At 38.1% G+C, this 22,510-nt stretch overlaps 1 protein-coding gene across 1 annotated transcript in view; it reads left to right on the top strand.

Moving 5' to 3' along the window:
* RYR2 (ryanodine receptor 2) overlaps positions 1-22,510 on the top strand; it is a 510,050-nt gene that overhangs the window by 91,729 nt on the left and 395,811 nt on the right. Inside the window, exons 7-10 of the mRNA XM_073793696.1 lie at positions 2,801-2,879; positions 5,712-5,824; positions 14,049-14,148; positions 14,857-14,953. Of these exons, the coding sequence (XP_073649797.1) occupies positions 2,801-2,879; positions 5,712-5,824; positions 14,049-14,148; positions 14,857-14,953 (389 nt within the window). The remainder of the gene's footprint in view (positions 1-2,800; positions 2,880-5,711; positions 5,825-14,048; positions 14,149-14,856; positions 14,954-22,510) is intronic.

The raw sequence follows: 22,510 nt of genomic DNA, 5'->3' as shown, positions 1-22,510 counted from the left end.
TGTTAAGAGTCAAGTAAGAAATAGTTCTCATTTCTGATTTTATTTCAAACCGTTTACTTATTAGAGAATTAAAGTATCCTTACTGAAAAATAGTATAAAAAACTGACTGCGAGTCCCACCTTCAACTCTCCACTAACTTCTTTTCCTTCTTAACTAGTTGTTCTCTTTGTTTTTCCATATCAGCTCCTCTTGCACCCAGTTATCCATTTATCCACTGGGTTCCTCTCAGGCACAATTTACTCATTCTCATTTATATACGCGTGTGTGTGTGTGTGTGTGTGTATGTATAAAATATGTATAAAATAAAATATATAAATATTCCATTCTTTTAAAAGCTTTATTAAGTTATAAAAACACTACGTATTCATTCTGTAAGATTTGGAAATTACAGAAGAAAAAATCTTCATATCACACCAATGAGAGAAAACTGTTGGGGACTTTTTAAAAATTTTCAATCTTTGCTGTCATTAAAATTTTTTTTAATATAATTGAGATCTTGTTATATAACCAAATTTATATCCAGATTTTTTTTTTACATATTATCACAGTATAAGTATTATCCATATTATTTAAATTTTTCATCAAGTTTATTTTAGTAACTACACAATAGTCCAATACCTGGAAGTATAAAATAATCATTTCTTTTAAGAAGGAGATAATTCCCAAAATGTGTAAACTGTTCCTGAGCAAAAGCTTAAACATAGCCTCAATATCAATACCAAAAAAAAAAAAAAAAATCATCAATCTTCATCATCATGAATATTGACGTGAAAAATCTGGTTAATGGAATTGAAAATTATAGGAAGAGAAGTAGAGGAGAAGTATAGATGTGATTTTAATAATGACTTAATATCATTTATGTTAACGTGCTACATCACATTAGTAGGTCAAATGAGAAAAACTGTGATCATCTTAACAGGTGCTGAAACAGGTTTTTAATAAAAATACCAATTCCTAATAAAAACTAAGCATTGATGATTATTTTCTCAATGATAAAGAAAATATTTATGTCAAATCAATGACCTCATACTTAATTGTCAAACACTGAATCCATTCTTGACAAAACAAAAAACCTCCCAAGAATATGCTAGCATCTAACATTGTTCTGGAAATCTTGGCTGACTTAGTAAGGTATGAAATAAAATAAAGGAGAACACTTTAAGTGGCTGGATAGAAGACAAATATATAAAAACAACCTTTTTGCATATAGCACTCACACATTAGAACTTCATGGAAGGAATTCCACTTTCAATAGCAATGAAAACACATAAAATAATAAATATGAGAGTCAGTTTTCAGAAAAATACCCTTGATACATATAGATGGGTAAGCGCCTGAACCTGGTTGGTAGATCTGGGTTCAGGCTCACTTTCCTGTATGCTGTACAGCCTTGGATACCTTGCCAAACTTCTTGAAGCCTGTAATTGCTTAAATTTTATCCATTCAGTCAATATATATTATTTAGCACCTCCTGTGTGCTAGATATAGTAGTAAATAAGACCAAGTCTTTACCCTTAACAGAATTTAATTAACATTTAGTGAAATAATTATAGTGTGTGCCTCACAGTTGCTGTGAACTTTAGAAGAGGAGAGAATGTACGCTAACAGTTGCAGTGCCTGGTACTGTAATATTATTGAGAAATATTGCAGAAGACTTTAATAGCAATCACTAAGTTTTTACCTGGGAAATCAGTATTATAACACTGTTACTTTTTCTCAAATAAAGGCACATATTTAATATGCTTAGATCTAAGGTCTGTAACCCTCAGGGGCCACCATGGGCTGCCCGTCTTGAGGTCAGACTCATACTCCTGACTAGCTAGGAAAATGTCTGGGGACCCTTGAAGCCTTGTTTCTATAACTTGGGAGGTCAGTGGTTTGCAGTCAAGAGACAGAGGCTCCAGGTCAGTTGATTTTTACATCCTCACGGCACCGAATTCCATGTAACGTGCCAGCACATCTGTCCCCAATCCGTGTATCACCTGCCTCCTTATGCTCACAGACATCCCCTGAGCTGGGTGAACCCTATTCTATCATAGGGGTTTTCTAGGCTTCTCGTTTCTGGGACGTCTGTGCTTGCTCAGTCCCCAGCATTGTCCCTGAGTCCTGTTTGCAGGGTTCCTGTTCTTTCCGGCACTGCACTTGGTTGGTGTAGATGGCAGTGTATCTTGAGCTCATACCGCATTCATCTTTGTGTTCTCATTCTTGCAACACTTAATGAGGATTTTGAGGTTGGGGTGGGGATAGAGGAGTTGCCCTGAAAAATTATCCTAAATTTTATGTCCAAGAATATATAGTTAGGAAAACTTAAGAGGGAGAGAAAGAAATCAGGAGATGGTGGTGTTGGGAGAGTTCCATTCCTCCTAGGGAAACACACATTGGTATACACGTGACAAACACTCACTGCAGTGAAGCGACAGGCTACACACACACACCGTTTGAAATTCAATTCTGGATAAATTTCAGAGAGTTAAAATTTTAAAAATGAAAACAAAACTAGAAGCTAGAAGTGAATAGTGTTCAAATTTCTGCTTGGGAGAAAGATTTCCAACTGACAGATCAGGTTGTCCTTTTGCTTATGATTGTGAATATCAGATGAAGTGAGAGATGTACAGACATATCCCCAATTACTTGTCTTCTTTTACCGACAGGACATATTTCTGCAGTCTTTCTGTGAGGGGGAAGAAAACCACATTTCCTCTACAGCATTGTTCCTCATTTAGGCTGTGTAAGTGCTCAGAATTAGACTTGGAATGGACAATAAATGTTTAGTGACAGCTACTGATTCTGTGTCTTTTAGTATCTGTGCTGCCTGTCCACCTCTCGGTCTTCAACTGATAAACTGGCCTTTGATGTTGGCTTGCAAGAGGACACAACAGGTGAGCACCTTGGTCCGTGATGAAGCTGTGCTCAGATCGTGGCAGGGATTGGATTGGGAGACGTCTTGAGACACGATGGAAGATAAACTGGTTGAATATTCTGGAAGATAAACTGGTTGAATATTCTTAGGGACGAATTCAGGAAAAAAATAAATGACTAGGAAAGGTTTTAATAGAAGGAGGAAATGTACATTGTTTCTACTGGTGGGTCATCCCCACGTAATTAGCTTGATGTGCAAACTAGACTTCAAACCTTATTCTTTTGTTGGAGTTGGGTAGGAAAACAGTACTTATGCTCTGCTGATAGTTAACCATATTACTGTGTTCTGATTAGTTTGTAAAGTATTATTAATGCATATCTTTTCTAACTTTCAGCTTGCATCTTAAAATATTTTTAAGTGTACACATGTAACATTGTCAATGTCAACATTCAACCAAAAAAGTAGCAAATGAAAGCCTCCTTCATTCCCCTGTCCACAGGTCATCATATGCCCATATCTATGTATTTACATATTTTTGAAACAAAAAACATATATTAACACATTTATACTTTTGGAGACTCCAGATAGGAAAGTATAGGCTTTATTTGTGTTTTTATTCTCAATGCTTTGAGAACTTTACACTTTATACACCTCTGTACAGTTTGATGGCTTTATCTTTTACAATGAGCATGCCCGATTTTGGAATTAAAAAGAAATAAGAGACCAACTAGAAAAAAGAATGGAAGGAAATAGAAATTAAAAATAAATAAAAGACCAACTAGAAAAAAGAATGGAAGGAAATAGACCGACTCATTAAGTTGTTGCTTTTATGGGTGGGATCAAGTTCACACATGCCCTCCTTTTTAAAATACTTTCCCATACTCTAAAATTTTCACTGATAACAAATGGATAAAAATAAATTTCTGTTTACCAACCTAATTAACTTTTTAATGGACCAACACATCACCTCGTACAAGAAATTCCAAGAATCCCAGACACCAGAAAGATAAATGTGTTCTTCTCATGTTTATTTCATTTTCTATAGGCTCCATCATTCGTCTGTATTTTGGCTAGTAGTTTTAGTTTTCTCATTGTAATTAATTTACTTCAGCACATAGTTGCATGAAAAAAAAATCTTCAGTCCTCTCTCTCAAGAGGAGTAAAAGACATGCACGATCTATAACTTGTTTTCATACATTGAGATGATTATATAATAGTGAAACCCACCAAGCAAGGCAGTCTTTCACCCTACACCCACATGCTGCTCTCTTTTCCCCATTGGTCTCTACTTCTTCTGAATTACTGAACTATTTACTATATTTATCATTTGTTGTGTGCCTGCCTTGAGCAGAATGAAACTCACAAGGCAGATAACTTTTTCTTCCTTATTTGTTGAGGTATCCCCAGCTACTAAAGCAATGATTGACAAATAGTGCGTGCTTTATCAATATTTGAGTGAATGAATGAAAAACTCCCTACAGCTCTAAAAATGTGAGTTGAGTGGATGAAGATAAGGAATTCTGCAACATGACGTTCAAGTAAGAATATGGTTTGTGTAAGAAAAGCAGCTCAGGGCATAGATTACATATTGCCTGTTAAATATGCTTAAGAAGTGTTATTTGCTGACTCATTTACTCATTTATGCAAAATGAATTGTTATTGAATGCCTACAGAATGCTAGTAGGAGCTGGGGAAACCCCAGTAAACAAAACATACAAATGCTCTGCTATCATGGAGTTTACATTTTGGCATTGGGCAATTAGTAAAGAAGCCAAAAAAAAAAAGTTTTATGGAGAAATAATAAAGCTGGGCACAGAGAATGATAATTGTTAGATAACAGATATCACTAAAACGATTCCCATTTTGCAGTAGAACTTAAAGGTTTCAAAAGGAACTGTGAACAGATTGAAAAGTTCTGTGCTTATGTTTATATCCTAGGTGATGAGACTGAAGTATGGTTATATGGTTCATGAGGCGTATGCTTGACTTGTTCTACAAGAAATTATTTGATTTTATGTATACCCAGATAGTTTTATAATGTATCCCAGAAAATTCTGTAGGATTCTCTACTATTTTACTCCTAGATTAATAGAAACTACCACATTTTAAAATAACACAATATTGTGAAATAAGGCACAGGATAGTAAACTTAGGGGACAATATTTTGTACCTATTTTGCATCAGCATCCCCCCAAAAGTAGAGGTTTTTTAAATTGTTATAATGCAACTGTCATGTCACAAAAACCCAAATCCTTTTGAAAATCAAGTGGCAAACTAGATGTTAATAGGAGAGAGCAGTGTGAGCAGTGTAACAACATGTGATTGTGTAAGGAGCGAAGTTGGATCAGCGTGGCTGGTGAAATTGGCCTTGTCTTGGCATAAATAAACATCCTTTTAAAGCAATTCTTAGTGGGGGAAAGAGACACCAAACTTCCCCTAATGTCACAGCCCGTTTCTATGAGAATAGTCTTTTCATGTCAGTATGTCTTCCTCCCTCCCTCTCTCCCTCTTTCTTTCTTCCCCTTTTTTTCTAATTTTTATTGGGGTATAGTTGATTCACAATGTTCTGTTAGTTTCTGCTGTACAGCAAAGTGAATCAGTTATACATATCCCCACTATTTTTTTAGATTCTAAGCTAATTTGGCCTAATGCTTTTTGATTTTCATGGTCTAAGAGATGAATTTGCGTTCTATTTCAAATTTCTGACGTCTGTGTGAATAGGACAGTTTCATTTTAAGAAGACTGATTTTGAGGACTTCATTTCCCTCTTGTATGTTGGAGTCACTGGCAAAGAATATCGAGTTTGAAACTGAGGCATTTCTTTGTGTTTCACATTTCAATCATTGTGCAGGTGAAGCTTGTTGGTGGACCATCCATCCTGCCTCCAAGCAGCGCTCAGAAGGAGAAAAAGTACGGGTTGGAGATGACCTCATCTTAGTTAGTGTGTCCTCCGAAAGGTACTTGGTAAGTGTGCAAAGGCGGATCATGTAGTTGGTGATATGATAAGTGACAGGTCAATAGAATGATCTTTTTAAAGCTGAAATTGTAAATTATCTAGGAAAATTGCTTAGAAACAAGCCTGTATCTCTATTTGATGAATTATACATAACTCCCTAAGTAGAAGAATAATGTGACAGGTGTGGAAGTGTGGCTTACCAGGATTATTTAGACAGGCTTCCCTCGTGCCCTTGATATGTAAGTTCGTGACATCGATAATGCCTGTTCTTGGATTATTTTATTAACAGCATGTAAATGCAGTCCAATCAGGAATTTGAAATTCCACGGACTTTATTTTGCACCCAATGAGAAGGCTATATTAATGAGGCTGTGATTACTTATTTTGATTTTTATGAAAGCAGATTATTATGTGAGGAACACTTGTCATGCTAAGAAAGGAGAAATAAAATAAAAAAATGGTTTAATTCCCTCACTGACATTGCATTGTTTCAAAGAGAAAGGGCTAGAAATGGGAGATTGAAGAAAGAAGTTTATGCTTAATCATTGAAGGTATTTTTTACTTTTGTGGTGAGGCCAATATCTAACTTCTGTAGTAAATTATATTTTTGCTAAAGAATAATCATATGCAGAATTTCGCAGAATATTGAAATCAATGGAAGTGTGAAGGGTGTCAGTGAAAATATTCTTTCTATTTTAAGGTTGAGAAAGCAAAGAAATATAAAATATGGTATTATAAACTTTACATGAATATCCACATTAAAAAATCCCAGACATCATAGTGGATGATGATTGAAACAAAAATCAGAACTAGAGCATCATTGCAGTTAAGCTCATGCTAGTTTATAGAAAGTGTATTCCTACTGCCTTAAATCAACATATTGTGTGTAGTTGTTTTAGAATTAAGTAAGTAGTTGGTACCCTTGGGCTCTGTGAATGTGGAAATAAGGTGGGTCTGGGGGTGCTTCGAGTCAGTTTTTGCTTACCAACACAGTTCCAATTTTGAAACATTTCTAGGAAGAAGGGTGTGGTTTTACTTGCTTTGAGGGAAGAGGTAATGATGAAGACAGGAAAGTGGTGAAACAGGGCCTTGTGTAACTGACAGGAACTATTAAATTAAATGGAACATCTAATGGTGCAGAGCTAAAGGGAGGCTTGGAACATCTCTCCCCTCTTGTCTCTTAAGCATTGTAGGTGGAATCAGGCACCACGCACATTTCTAGGACAATCCAAGGTGTCAGCTCGTCAAATAAGCATTTATTGAGCCCTTGCTTTGTGCCTGTGCTGTATATGTGAAGGTGATGTATTTTGATCGGGAGATAGACATTTCGAGTTGTATTTTTACTTGGAAACCAATAGCAGTAATAAAAATAATTCATGCATGCTTCTTAGTATATAAATTCTACACATATCTTATTTTGATTTGGACAGAACTATGCATGTTTTTGCTGTATCACTTGTTCTTTCCACTACACAGCAGAGTTTGTTTGACAGGATGGTATCATTATGCACAGAAGGAGGAGAAAATTCAGAATCTCACTGAGGCCAGAGCTTATAGCATCAATTCTACCAGCAAATTCCTGAGTCACTTAATTCCCTGAATTCTGGCTTCCGCACTTGCAAAATGGTGCTGATTCTCCCTAGCACCACAGTTACCGTGATGAAGCAATGAGATGATGGATTTTGAAGATGCTTTGAATTAAAGAACACTATACAAACATTGGCAGTAATTGTAATGCCTGAGGTGCCCCTTCTGTTACTTAGGGAAATGAGTAAACCTCATGATTAATTACATTCACAGATAATTTTCAAGCTACATTTTTTTTTTTTTTTTTTTTTTTTTTTTTTACGGTACATGGGCCTCTCACTGTTGTGGCCTCTCCCGTTGCGGAGCACAGGCTCCGGACGCGCAGGCTCAGCGGCCATGGCTCACGGGCCCAGCCGCTCCGCGGCATGTGGGATCTTCCCAGACCGGGGCACGAACCCGCGTTCCCTGCATCGGCAGGCAGACTCTCAACCACTGCGCCACCAGGGAAGCCCTCAAGCTACATTTTAGCCAACTTATTTAAGTTCCTTTTCTGATACCCTTTTATATAGAGCTCCAGATAGTAAGCCAACCAGATTGTTAAAATTTCACTTTTATTTGATGATGAAGTCAGTGAGTTTAGTGATCATCTGTATAGACCTAGCATATAGTAGAAACCACAGGAATGACCAAGGACAGATTACACATGGCTTCCAGCCTCAAAAAAAATAGTGGAAAAAACAAACCAAACCCATGGAACTGTAGGAGAGTATCGTGAGACAGTAACTAAGTGTTAGGGTTTAGGTTAGAGATGCTGCAGGATGTTTCTGTGGGTGTAGGGAGAGTTAATTATTACCTCACATTTCCACTGTGAGTCAATAGTAGTGAGAATACAGAGTATTATGTTCACGGATTCAAGGACCTACATGGTACTTAGTGAGAAGGATCTGGAGGAAGTAAAAGGGCAAAAAGCGAGGCAGTAAAAGACATTGGACTAAACAGCGGCAGCTGGAATAATCCTCGTACTGAAGCTGAATAACTGAAAATTGGGCATATATATATATATATTGTTTATTGGTACGGAGTCTGCTAAGCATGAGCCTGGGCCAGTCATAAAACCTCTTCAAACCCTCAGTTTCTTCATCTGCAGTATGGGGGTAATAGCCTAGTTCACAGGGATATTAAGAGGATTGAATGCTTAATCCAGACAACACTCTTAGCTCTATGAATGGCACATATAAAAATTGCTTAATGAATTGTTATCACAATTTACCCAGGAGATTTGTGCCTATTAAGAACTGTAGATATTTAACCAGAAGAGGAGAAAGTTGGGAAGTGAGAAGTGAAGAGACAGTTACAGTTCATTTTAAATAAAGGGCTATCATGTGAAAGCCAGATTCATATTCTGAGAAGATGCTGACTTGGTTAAAAATAAATAAGAAATACGGCTGAAAACATATCCGTTAAAACTAACTACTAAAAGTAAACACGTCCTGTCATTGACTTTGTAACTTTTCATTTGTTAGTGTCTGTTGGCCTTTGATCTAATATTTCTTCAGGAACAGTGATGGTTAAGCTACGTTTGAACTATCTAATTGTGCATTTGCTGCTCTAATCAAGCTTACAACTATTGGGATGCTAAATTGATTAAAACGGATTGAAGGATTGATTTTCACTCTGTCCTCTGCGGAGGTGTCCTGTGGACTGTGCTGGGCTCCCGGAGCCAGGCCCCACCTAGGATGCTCTGCCCTTTCCTGCTTTATGTGATGAACCTTGTACATGATTTCTCAGGAATAAAGGGTTTTATCTCCAGAAAAGGTTGTAAGCCACTCATCCAAATAATGTCTTTTCTAATCTTGCTGTTTCATATTCTAATATGAAATGATATTCTAATCCTCTTTTCAGGAATATCTAAGAGGAAGAAAAAATCCTTTGACCCATTGGAACGACTTATTTTTTTCTTTTAAAGGAGGCTTTATCAAAGCAGCTTAAATATAAGAGAAAGATACAATTTAAAAGAGAGGAAATTTGGTCAAATAGATATTACTGTGAATCTCTTTCAGACTAAACGAAATAAGGTAAAGCACGCAAAATAATTTTTACTTGTGTTAGAAAGATATAAAAATCACCATGGTATGCACAAGAGTTTTCAACACGTGGATTGGATTTCTCTCATTTGAAACATTGATTTTTGAATAATTTTCTCTGTCACCTATAGAAATGGACAGATTTTAAAAAAAATTTTTATTGGAGTATAGTTAATTTACAAATGTTGTGTTAGTTTCAGGTGTATACCATAGTGAATCAGTTATACATATACATATATCCACTCTTTTTTAGATTCTTTTCCCATATAGGTTATTACAGAGTATTGAGTAGAGGTCCCTGTGCTATACAGTAGCAGACAGATTTTTAAAATCCATGAAAATATTACCAAACAACTGTCTAAAAGTAAATTAGGAAAAGCAAAACCCCACAATCTAAAAAGTGATGAAAAATGCTTAAAAGAAAGCTGTTCTAGGGCTCAGAAAAATTTACTTCTCTCATACCCACCTCTGAATTTCCAATAAATGCTAGGTGTTCTGATTGCATAGTAAGTTACCGAACTCCCTCAAGTTGCTTAAAAATACTGATAGCTAAAAAGACAGTGATCATAAATATTTTCAAGCTCTTCGTCGTATCAACCAATTTATTTATTTATTTAAACATCTTTATTGGAGTATAATTGCTTTACAATGGTGTGTTAGTTTCTGCTTTATAACAAAGTGAATCAGCTATACATATACATATGTTCCCATATCTCTTCCCTCTTAAGTCTCCCTCCCTCCCAGCCTCCCTATCCCACCCCTCTAGGTGGTCACAAACCACCTAGCTGATCTCCCTGTGCTATGCGGCTGCTTCCCACTAGCTATCTATTTTACGTTTGGTAGTGTACATATGTCCATGCCACTCTCTCACTTTGTCACAGCTTACCCTTCCCCCTCCCCATATCCTCAAGTCCATGCTCTATAGTAGGTCTGTGTCTTTATTCCCGTCTTACCCCTAGGTTCTTCATGACCTTTTTCTTTTCTTTTTTTTTTTTCTCTTAGATTCCATCCAATTTATTTTTTATTTATTTACCTTGAGCCTTTTTTTTTTCTCTCTGTGGCTCAGGTGATGGAATCATAGACTGTTCCATTTGGAAAGAACATCTTGTCCCTCGTTTCTTTCTCAGAATAAAAAAGTGAAGTCTGAGGGGTGATGTATCTTGTTTACTTGTGTTCCCTGTCACTGGAGGATCATTTTTCTCAAGTGTGTTGCATCACCAGGGCCAAGTGCCTGACACTTAATATGAGAGAAATAAATGAGTGAATAGATGCATCAGATAAGGGTTGAATTCGGATATTCTTAGAAATTCTTGTGCCTTGGACCTTTCGGACAGTCGGAGAAAGCTTACTGACTCTGTTTCATTATCTTTTAAAATGTATAAAATATATACACTGGATTACAAAGGAAACTAAAAGTATCAAAGTGGAGTCCAGGTTGAGAACTCCTGGGAGGTGATTTATAATAATATCTTTTCTATTCCTGAGATTTCGTGCTTCTATCATATAAAGCCTTGTTACTCAAAATATGCTTCTTGGACCAGTGGCCTTGGTTGGCCCCCCTTCACACCTCCTGAATTCAAATTTGCCTTTTTTTGACAAGATCCTCAGATGATTTGCGTGTCCATGAGAACTTGAGAGTCACTAACATGAGAATCAAGGTGATAGGAGAGAGCAGATCACTCCCCAAAGTGCCTGCAGTGCTCCTGGTGGGTGTGTAAATTTTAGAGCAGTTACATATTTCAGCCTAAGGCCAGCTTTGCTTTCAACCTCTGAAAACATCTGTTTGGGCTTTAAGGATAACCCATCTTAGTTAGTGTCAGTAACTGAAATTGTTACTGCATTCTGAATATTTACCATCACAAGCCTGTGTGGTTCTTACTCAGATTTCCCTTTGTTGCTTAAGTGGCAAAATTAAATAGAAGCGTCCAAAATAGTTATGCCTAGAGAATATTTTCTTGAGAAGAGTAGACATGATTTAGATAACTTTAAATGATGTAATATGATCTTAAGGACTTTTTTTTTTACTTTCTCCAACAGACTGAAATTTTCCTTTTTTTATGGTTATATTTATTGTGTACCTTTAGGCTTAGATATGATTTGAAGATTGCATTTTCGTCCTCCCCCCCTTCCCATTGTTTTTTCACTGCAGTAGCTCCTTATTGCTTATAAGGTCCTTGATCTGACACCTGCTTTGTCTGCAGGCCTATCTTTCACTCTCTTTCTAAGTATATGCTGTAAGCCCCAAAGATGAAACTCTCTGCTGTGCTGTATGTTCCCGTATCTCTGCCCCTTTGGGTACCATTTCCCTTATTAGAGCCTACAGCACCAAAAAAGCCCAGGTCACTTACAATTACAAGGTTTCTGGTGTATTAAGAATGAAAATCTCCAAAGTACTTTATAAAAGTTTTGGTATTTTTAAAAAAAATCTACACTTAGCGCATTAACATTATTAATACACATACGCAAATTCAGTGTATGTACAAACTTTTGGAGACAGCATCTCTAAGTATATAAATGTGACGCTCAGGCCAAATGATCCTACTGGCTCTTCAAATGCCTCGTCCCACGTGGAACCCTGTCTCTCCTGTGGAAATAGCACCTGTCCTGAAGCCCAGGACAATGAACTGTGTTCCAGTGAGGCTGGTCCAAGTGTTCTTTTCTCTCAGTTCCTGTAGCACTTTGATTACAATTCAGCTACTATCTTCAAAACACTGACTCACAGCATTTTGTGGATATATTTTACTTACCTTTCTAGCTTACGAGCCCTCATGGTGGGGAATGTGTTCTATCAATGTTTAGCACAATGCTTTATACGTAGTGTATTCAGTGAACAAGGATGAATGAACAAATCTATTTATCGTAATATGGCATGAGCTTTCACTTGAATTCAAAAGTAAAAATATAAGCATTGGTATTTTGAATCGTCTTCTGATGGTTTGATAAAATCCATATGGTTTTACAGGTTTCTTTTTTTTTTTTTTTGGTGTGTTTGTGCTGTTATTTTGGCTCAGGTCATTGAAATAGGAACATTTAAGGAATAACTTAAAATATTTTTTTAAAGTTTATCCTACTTTGATTTTAAAGGTTTGGTTCACTTCTGCACATACTTCTTTATTGAGTAACCTTGCTAGATGCTAGGGATACAGTTGTGAGCCTGTGTCAGCTTACAAGAGGGAGAATAAAAAATACACTAAATGATCCCATTGTGATAAGGGCTATGAAGAAAAATGTATTTTTCTTGTTTGTGGAAGCAGATGGCATATGATTTATTTGTAAATAGTTAAAGAGTTTTAATATATTAGGGAAGAAATTAATTCAATAAAGACATCTTAGCCGGATTTTTGCATAAGAATGACAAGTCCAGGTAGAAAGGAGGTCGTAAAAAAGACAGACAGCTGGTTGAGATGGGAGAGGGGTAAGCAGGTTATTGCTAAACCTGAAGCATCCACTTTTAATCTTATCGATTGGAAAGTTGCTGATAAGATAATTACATATATGTCAAATGTCACAAATGTCTTGGGTTTTGTTTGTAAGAGAAAGAAAACGAAATGCCTCCCTATGCTGGTGACATGAGATTAGTATATTTAGGCAGAAGAGACCTTTGGATGTTGAAAGGCTTGTGGCATATACCAGTGTGCTTCTGCATGCCGTGACTGCTGTTTGTCTAACTAGGAAGGTCAGATATCTGGGAAAGTTCTAGTGCAATTGAAGTCTTTAAAAGCTTAGGCTGGGGCTTCCCTGGTGGCGCAGTGGTTGAGAGTCCGCCTGCCAATGCAGGGGACGCGGATTCATGCCCCGGTCCGGGAGGATCCCGCATGGCGTGGAGCAGCTGGGCCCGTGAGCCATGGCCGCTGCGCCTGCGCGTCCAGATGACTGCAAGAAAAAAGGTGGTTGTTCTTTGCATGTTTGAAATTCTAGCAGCAGCCAGGTAATGGTTAGTGAAATAAGCAAGTCATTTGTCTGTACTCATAATTTTGTTTTTCTTTACTTATCATTTCAGAACTCATCAATGATGGCTCTCAAAGGTGTGAAATATGATGTTCTTTTAATACATTTGACTTAAGAAGGAACATCTGAGATTTGTAATGTCTGAATTTTGAAGGACATGTATTGTCTTGGTTTTTGATACCTATTAGGGAATATTGCCATCTAATAGCTATTACATCAGATTGTAGATAAAAGTTCCTAAAGGACCCCATGAAACTAACACATTAGTCCAGTAGCTTTAACCTACTTCATTGTCAACACACTGTCACAGTGTGATAGGTAAAAACTTAATTATAATTTTAATGATAAGGGCCTACTATCTGTACAAATTTGCCCATCAATAAGCCTTTAAAACGAAATAGTCTGTTTTCACAAATAAATCTATTTTATTTGTGTTTTCGGATTAGTGGCTTAAGTAGTAACTCTTAGAAGGAAGCTGAAAAATACCTAAAGTCAAATATAAACTCCAATTTTTTTCCTACTAGTCTCTTCATTTTTGAGTGACCGGATTGCAATGGAGGCTCTCTGTGGACAGTCCCACGTTGGCAGCATTCAGTTTGAGTTGCCAGAAGCACTTCTGTGTTGAGACTTACCCAGAGCCTGTAGTGATGGCCTTCTTTTGCTTCTAATGCAGCACTTGTCTTATGGCAACGGCAGCCTGCACGTGGACGCCGCTTTCCAGCAGACCCTCTGGAGCGTGGCCCCAATCAGCTCAGGAAGTGAAGCAGCCCAAGGTGAGAACTCCACTTCCATTAGGGGGCTGGTCCCCGATGCAGAGTTGGCAGTCATCTTTGGGATTGTGATAATGAGTAAATTCATTAGAGCTGTTGGTGTCAAAATATTCTGTAATGCAGATACATAACATTTAAGAAACTCATTTGAATTGCTATTTAAAAGTGAAGTTTGTGTGAAGGTTTATCTCCTCTTATTTTTATGCTGCCGTCAGCTTTAGTTTATTTTTGTGTGTGTTTTACATGCTAGCTTTCTAGGGGTGATTTTCTCCAGTGTTTTGGCCTCAGGGTATTGCTTAGGCAGGCTACTGTCAAGATTTCTCATCTTCCAGGGTGTGTGACTTAGAACTGGATCACAGCAGTGCTTGTACATCAGGGCTTTCCCAGGAAATATCTGTGTGTTCTGGTTGTTCTCACTTATGTAAGTTCAAGTCTGAGCCTATCCAGGCTTGCATGTTTATTGGAGGGTGTTATGAGGCTGAGGTCATGTATAATCGTGGGAACATCACTAACTGTGGGACTTGGGAACCCAGGGCTCAGAGGTGGCAGGCAGGTGGCACCATCCGTCTCTGTGATTTTGGCCAGGTACTTAAGCCTTGCTGGACTCCTGTGTCTCTGTCTAGGAACATAGGAGATTGGAGCCAATGATCTGTTCAGCTGTCAACATCTGATGATGACAGTTCAAATGTGACTGCGTTTCAATCCTTCTAGGGTATCTGATTGGTGGTGACGTCCTCAGGTTGCTTCATGGACACATGGATGAATGCCTCACGGTCCCTTCAGGAGAACACGGTGAAGAGCAGCGAAGGTTGGTACCTGAGCCCAGCGCCTTGAGCCTTGCATTTTATTGTTTTGATATAAGTTTTGTAAATTAAGGATTTGTCTGTTCAGGCCATTAGCATAAGAGAAAGTGGGCCACTGTCATTCATCTGTCCACTGAAGTGATCCATTGCTGGCCTCCTCTGTAGTTTTTTTCTCATGTATGGTTTTGACTACCTATGAATAGAGTTGCAGAAAATTCTTGTATAATTAAAACATGCTGAGAAGCAGTGAATACAATAAACTGAGTGGGAGGAATGAACACATTCACTTACTTAAACCTTTGTGAAATGTTCGTTCGTTTTGATGAATCCTCTTTCTGGAATGTTTAGTCTCCAGTTCAGTTTCAGACTTCTCAGATTGCCCAGAGGTTTAGGACCTTTACCTGTTACCTCCCATTTACTGAGATAGATAATAAAATGGAGCACTTTCCCTAATATTTTATGTGATTTTAATCTCTCTTATGTTAATATTATTTGGCATTGGGCCAAGATGGCAGTAGCCTGGATCATGGGGAAAAGTGCACAAATAATCCAAAACCATAAAAATATTGAGGGTGATTTGAATGTTCCATTTTGCCTCACCAATTAATGGATGAATATGGTAAGTGCAATGCATAAATAAGCGATTATTGGGACAGAAGGCATGACCCGGGTGATTTATTACGTGGCTTTAAGTCTTCTAGTGGAGGTTTCTCGTCATATTAGCGTATCACTTAGATAACTATTCTTGATAAATATCTATTTTTGTAGTTTAAAGAAAGATACAGAGAACATTTAGAAAGTTAGTACTTCTTTAATGAGCTGTTTAACCTTGGGAAGAGTCACTCTGAGACCTGGGTACTAGTCTTACCTCTCCCCAGGTAGACCTAGCTTATGGTGAAACATGAAATGCAGAGCCTCAAAAAAGGCCCTAAACGAAAAGTGCTGCTTTTAGTAGGTTAGGAAGAAGATGTTAACGGTGTGTTGATAGGGTTTATAGAAAAGATGAGACGGAATTCAAAAGACGGTTTATCTGAGGAATTAATTCCAAACAGAAGACTCAGAGGGATGCAGTGCATACTGGGAATTGCAGTTATTCCCGACTGATGAGGGGCAGGGTGGAGGAAGCATGGAAACTAGACATGGAAACTTGGTCAGCTTTTTTTTTTTTTTTTTCATCTTTATTGGAGTATAATTGCTTTACAATGGTATGTTAGTTTCTGCTTTATAACAAAGTGAATGAGTTATACATATACATATATCTCCATATCTCTTCCCCCTTGCGTCTCCCTCCCTACCTATCCCACCCCTCTAGGTGGTCACAAAGCACCGAGCTGGTCTCCCTCTGCTATGCAGCTGCTTCCCACTAGCTATCTATTTTACGTTTGGTAGTGTATATATGTCCATGCCACTCTCTCACTTTGTCACAGCTTACCCTTCCCCCTCCCCGTATCCTCAAGTCCATTCTCTAGTAGGTCTGAGTCTTTATTCCTGTCTTACCCCTAGGTTCTTCATGACATTTTTTTCCCTTAAATTCCATATATATGTGTTAGCATATGGTATTTGTCTTTCTTTTTCTGACTTACTTCACTCTGTATGACAGACTCTAGGTCCATCCACCTCACTACAAACAACTCAATTTCGTTTCTTTTTATGGCTGAGTAATATTCCGTCATATATATGTGCCACACCTTCTTTATCCATTCATCTGATGATGGACACTTAGGATGTTTCCATCACCTGGCTATTGTAAATAGAGCTGCAGTGAACATTTTGGTACATGACTCTTTTTGAATTATGGTTTTCTCAGGGCGTATGCCCAGTAGTGGGATTGCTGGGTCATATGGTAGTTCTGTTTGTAGTTTCTGAAGGCTCATTAGTGCCATTCCCACGGGTTGGCTGTTACCCTGAGATGGTTGGGAAGGAGTGTGTGGGGAGGGGTGACGTGGTCAGGTCTCTTTGAAAAGAGTGTCTCTGACGAACAAGAAGAACTTAGATCGGAGGTGGAGAGATTCTGGAGCAGGGAAGCCAACTCGGAGAAGGCCGATGAAGTCATTCATGTGAGAGAAAAGGAGAAGCTTATCCTGGAGAGTGGCCGTTAGAATAGGACAGCCTGGCCCAGAAACATTTCAGGTCAGATTGACTCGTTTAAGGATGAACTCTATGTGGTCGGTGAGAGAATGTATCAGATTTAAGGGCAAGAAACTCCCTAGAGTTTCTGACTCTAGGGAAGAGAAATGGTGTTAAAGATTGTAGGAGATGGACAGATTTGATACAAAGGACTGAGTGAGATTTTGGACACTGGTGAGTACAGAGGGTCTATGGGAAGTAAAATAAAGGGTCTATGGGAAATTGGAATTTTTGAGTCTTTAACTTACACAAAGCTTGGGTTGGATATAAATCACAAGTGCACAGGGGGTAGTTGAAAGAAGGGGAGCCCTAGGTAGAGAGGGAGGAACAGTGACTAGAGTGTTATGTTTAGCAAGTTGGGCATTGCTTTAAAAGGCTGCAAAGCCTTGGAATAGACTAACTAGAGAGGAAGCTGAGGATGGAATCCTAGATAAGGCTGATATTTAGGACACTGACAGGTGAAGAAAAGGCACAAGAGAGGCAGAATGGTAGTTAAGTGGAGAGCCAGGGAAGTTCGTTATGGAACCCAAAGGCTTGGGGTGTAGGTGCGTTCAGTGATACAATATCATCATCGAGACTTAGGAGCAGAACGAGGTTGTGCCATAGTCTTTTGGATCTTTAGTCTCTGACTTGTTAAACGAAACACTTGCAACGAAGTGATTCTTTGAGCCCACGTGCTCTTTCTACAGACACTGTAGAGATTTGTAATTAAGAGAATGAGCTGTAGACCTGGGTTTGGGCCTCGCCTCTGCCACTAACAGTTGTGTGACTTGTGTGACTTAATTTCTTTAAACATGATTTTTCTCCTCTGTGAAATGCAGCTTAAAAGTTAGCTGTTACTTCATGGGATTGTTGTGAAGGTTCAGTAGGAAAATGCATGTAAAACCTTGATGCAGATGAAGAGATCAACAAATGTCGTATTGTTGTTGTTATCTTATCACTATTGTTTAGACAGCAGAGCAGCATTTAGTCAGGCATGGGAACGTTTGAGGGACCCTGGGCATGCGGGTGAAGGTATGGTAGAGCGTAGATTTTAGGGGAAGAGACGCTCAACTGCATCAAAGAAAACCCTCTTCTGTTTTGAAATGAATGTGGCAGGTGAGAGGTGGGGAAGGGCTCCTCCTTCTTAAGCTTTAGAAACCAGGAATGGATGAGGATAGTTTCTAACAGTTGGGTTTTTTCATTTCCAAATGAGAATATTCAGCGTCGGATAGATCCCGGATTTCTTAGACTAAGCTCGCGGGCAATGACTGCAGTTTTCCACCTCTCCTGCACATTAGAGAGCCTGTATGTTAAAGACAGGTTTTATTAAAAATGATACTTACAGAGCAGATTTCCTGCTAATTGGTTGTTTTGGGGGATGCCTTTTATTTGTTTTTTTAATTTTATATTGGAGTATAGTTGATTTACAATGTTGTGTTAGTTTCAGGTGTACAACAAAGTGAATCAGTTATACATATACATATATCTATTCTTTTTCAGATTCGTTTCCCATATAGGTTATTACAGGATATTGAGTAGAGTTCCCTGTGCTATGCAGTAGGCCCTTGTTGGTTATCTATGTTATATACAGTAGTGTGTATATGTTAAGCTCAACCTCCTAATTTATCCTTTCCTGCCGTCTTTCCCCTTTGGAAACCATAAGTTTGTTTCCTAAGTCTGTGAGTCTCTTTCTGTTTTGTAAATAAGTTCATTTGTGTCATTTTTGTAGATTCCACATGTAAGTGATAGCATACAGTATTTGTCTTTCTCTGTCTGACTTACTTCGCTTAATGTGATCATCTCTCCTGCTGGTTGTTATTACATTGCTGTAATTCTTTACATTGCTGGTTATTACAGAGAAAACTAGGGGAAATGTCAAAGACATTTTGGTATTGGTCTGGGTCCGCTTTCCCATTGCATGCATACTGAAGGCTGCTCCTGTCCCCCGTCCTGTATTATTCTTGATTTAATGTTACTCATTTCTGTGTCAAATTAATCTCAATATGTATTCAGATCAACACATTGCAGCTCTTTCTAGGTAGTGATGTCAGTAAGAACACATCCTTAGTGCCCCTTGTATGGCGTGTTTACACGGGTGAAATTAGATTGAAATGGATGTCAGACTTGACATGCCTCATGACATCCCATTCTCCCTCATGACTTGAGGGAGAAAATGAGTCAGAAATAGGCAACAGGAGCCTGAGGGATGTTGCTTAAGACTGAAAGTTATCTATGTCTTGATTACACAGTGAGATTGAACAATTTTTTGCATGTAATGATAAAAGTAATTCCTTAAATTTTACATTTATAGAACCCTTTATTCCTTCAAATCTTCTTAATATCAGTGTGTAGAAATTTCTTTATCTTCCCCTGTCCTCACGCTAAGTCCCTTCAGTGTCTTACAGAATGAGGGGAAGGCAAAGGACGGTACAGCCAGGAGGCAGCCTTTCTTTAATTGATGTGAATCTGTATTGGGGGAAAAACGCATAGTGATAACCTTAAAAATGTATTTTGATTCATTTTTTAAAAAGAAGTAAAAATAATTTGACTTTCTGAGAGCTGGAGAAGTTCCAGGGAAATATATAAAGATTTCTTTTAACTCATAATTCTTCACACTAATTATGATCTGGCTGCACTCAATTATATTCTGTTATTAAAGTTAAATAACTAAAGTCAAATCAGGTTTGTTACAAGAAGTAGTGGAATTGATTAAGGAGATGGCCAGAAGTGACAGTTGCTTCTGAGTAATTTAGGACCATTTTGGTCGTAAATGCTGGGTTAGTAAGTGAATTTGTCAATCTGCTCATGCCTCCTTCCCATGACAAGTTTTGAATATACATAATAGAACTATAATTGTAGCAGTTGAAAATGCAGTTCAGTGATGGGTACTGTAGTTCTAGATACCGATGCAGTGATCTTTTATTAGTATTATTTTATAATCTATTTTACGGAAGTATAGTTGATTTACAATGTTGTGTTCGTTTCTGCTGTACAGCACAGTGATTCCGTTATACATATATACACATTCCTTTTCATATTCTTTTCCATTACGGTTTATCGCAGGATATTGAATATAGTTCCCTGTGCTCTACAGTAGGACCTTGTTGTTTATCCATTGTATATGTAACAGTTTGCATCTGCTAACCCCAAACTCCCACTCCATCCCTTCCCACCATCCCCACCCACCCTTGGCAACCACAAGTGATGAAGTGATCTTTAACTACCTCTTCACACTTAGATCTGTATATGTATGTGGTCTCCTGTGCATTGTCATGGGAGTGTTAACCAGACCCCCAGAATGAAGAGCGTACATTGTCCCATTCAGTTAAGTGGAATTGAATGAAGCCTACCAAAGTTAAATTAAACATATATTTTCCCCACACTTCCTGCCCATGTTGCTTTTACGGATTGAACTCTGACATGTTCGTGACGTAAAGCATCACTGTGGTTTTATTTTAAATTTCTTGAGATTTTTCCAGAAAGATGTGTGACTCTAAAATTGCCAGTATACAACTGGTCTAAACAACAATAAAAGTCATAAAATTATCATCTATAGACGTTGTGAGCAGGCGGGGGAAAGGGAGAAATGCACGGAACGTTAACTGTAGAATTGTAATTTCTTTGTTCTTTTTCAAACTTTTCAAATAGTGAGATGGGATAAATTAAGGAGAAACAAGTTCTGCTACTTGGCAAGAGATCTGTCGGATGCCACACAGCTTTTAAATTATTGCTTTAAAAAAAGATTTCATTCTGGAGCCTTGAAATTTGATTATCAGTTTTCATTTCAAGCATGAAGTCTTTTCTGTGGGGAATGTTTTCTGTTCTAGATTCTGTCTCTGGATTGCACGTTATTACTTCCATCCATTTTTACGGAATACAATAAAATGTCAACAAAGGCATTTACTTCACGTGCACACACGCTTACTAATGGATTAACTATGCACTACCTGAATTAAGTATGTCATACTTTTAAATTAATAAGTTTTAAGAAAGATGAGTTAGGGGAGTGTTATTCAGAATTATTATGTGAGATCTCTGATGTGGAAACCGGTATTAGGGGAACGTTTTTTGAAAAGCATCATTTGTATGTTAAAACAGTTTTTACCACATAGCTCATAGGTAATTTTATTCATTTAATAAAAATCTGTGGAATGACCACCATGTTCTGAGTGCTGGGGTTGTTAGTATCTAAAAAGATACAAAGTCTCTTTTCTCAAGGAGTTTACATTCTAGTGGGGATATGTAACAATAAAAACTTAAATATGCTTGTTTATAAATGCACACACGTACCCATGCATGCATAGATAAAATACACCTGATGGGGTGTGTGTGTGTGTGTGCGTGTGAGAGAGAGAGAGAGAGAGAGAGAGAGAGAGAGAGAGAGAGAGCGCGAGCGAGCACAGGCAGGCTTGAGTGTGGATAGAGAAGTTGTCCTGTTTCCATCTTACCAGGCATTACTCTTGGCATATACTTGCTCTGTCTTGTTCCTTTCAAACTCAGGACCATTAAGTCATTGTTTCTGACAATGTCTGGAAATAAATGCTACAGTTGCTTTCCAGAATGTGACTCAGCAGGCGAAAGCCGTGCCGTATGTATGCATGACAATAGTTTTGCCTTCACGCCCCTTTTAATATTATGATTCAGTGAGCTTTATTTGTGAATAATTGATAAGGCATGAGATGGGTTTGATCTAATGAATTAAGTGTCTCTCTGTCTGGCTTAGAAGGAGAGGCGTGGTTTATGTCTACGTACACAATCGGATGACTAATACCCCGCAGGGTTTGTATGCCCTCAGTCACCTACCTCGGCGCAAGCTTCTGAGCCTGCGCTGTTTTACTCCAAAACGGTCAAGTTATCATATAAGAACTTTCCTTCCTTCTCTTCGTGTCCTGTGTATACCTCTTTAGCCTGCATCTGGGGATAGGACAGGTTTCCCAAATAGTTTTGCTACAAGAGTAGGCACATGAAGGAGCGCTATTTTTTTCTTCTTTGCCTCTTCTCCCTGGAGAGAGATGCAGTCTTTCCCCTAAACTTAACCTCCCTGCTGATGGCAGAGAGCACCCTGGCCTTGCTTCAGCCTGTCATCATTTAGCAGCCTGACTTGGTCTAGAGCCGCACTCTCAAGGAACGACTGGGCTAGAAGGCACTGTTTCCAAAATACAAGCTTTGAAGGCAAAGGATTAAAAATACTCACAGAAATTGGAGCCACGGGATAAGAGTAAAAATGAAAAAAAAAACCAATTGAGGTGTTGGATGCACTGAAAATGAGTGACTGGCAAGAGACAATAGATTAAAAATCAACACTGAGAAAGAGAAATCTCCCAGTTATTTTCTCAGTGAAAATTTCAGACCATTTTTACTGGTCCACGTTTAGTTTCTTAACTTAATCTAGGTGTAAGCAATATCTTTCAGGAAGAAAAGAAAAGCTTCCTCTTTTTTAAATTTCCAGATTC

Source organism: Tursiops truncatus, chromosome 16 (genome assembly GCF_011762595.2).
Source record: "Tursiops truncatus isolate mTurTru1 chromosome 16, mTurTru1.mat.Y, whole genome shotgun sequence".
In the NCBI taxonomy this organism is placed as follows: Eukaryota; Metazoa; Chordata; class Mammalia; order Artiodactyla; family Delphinidae; genus Tursiops; species Tursiops truncatus.
The sequence above is the reverse complement of the archived record's forward strand: the minus strand, read 5'-3'. Positions and strand labels throughout refer to the sequence as shown.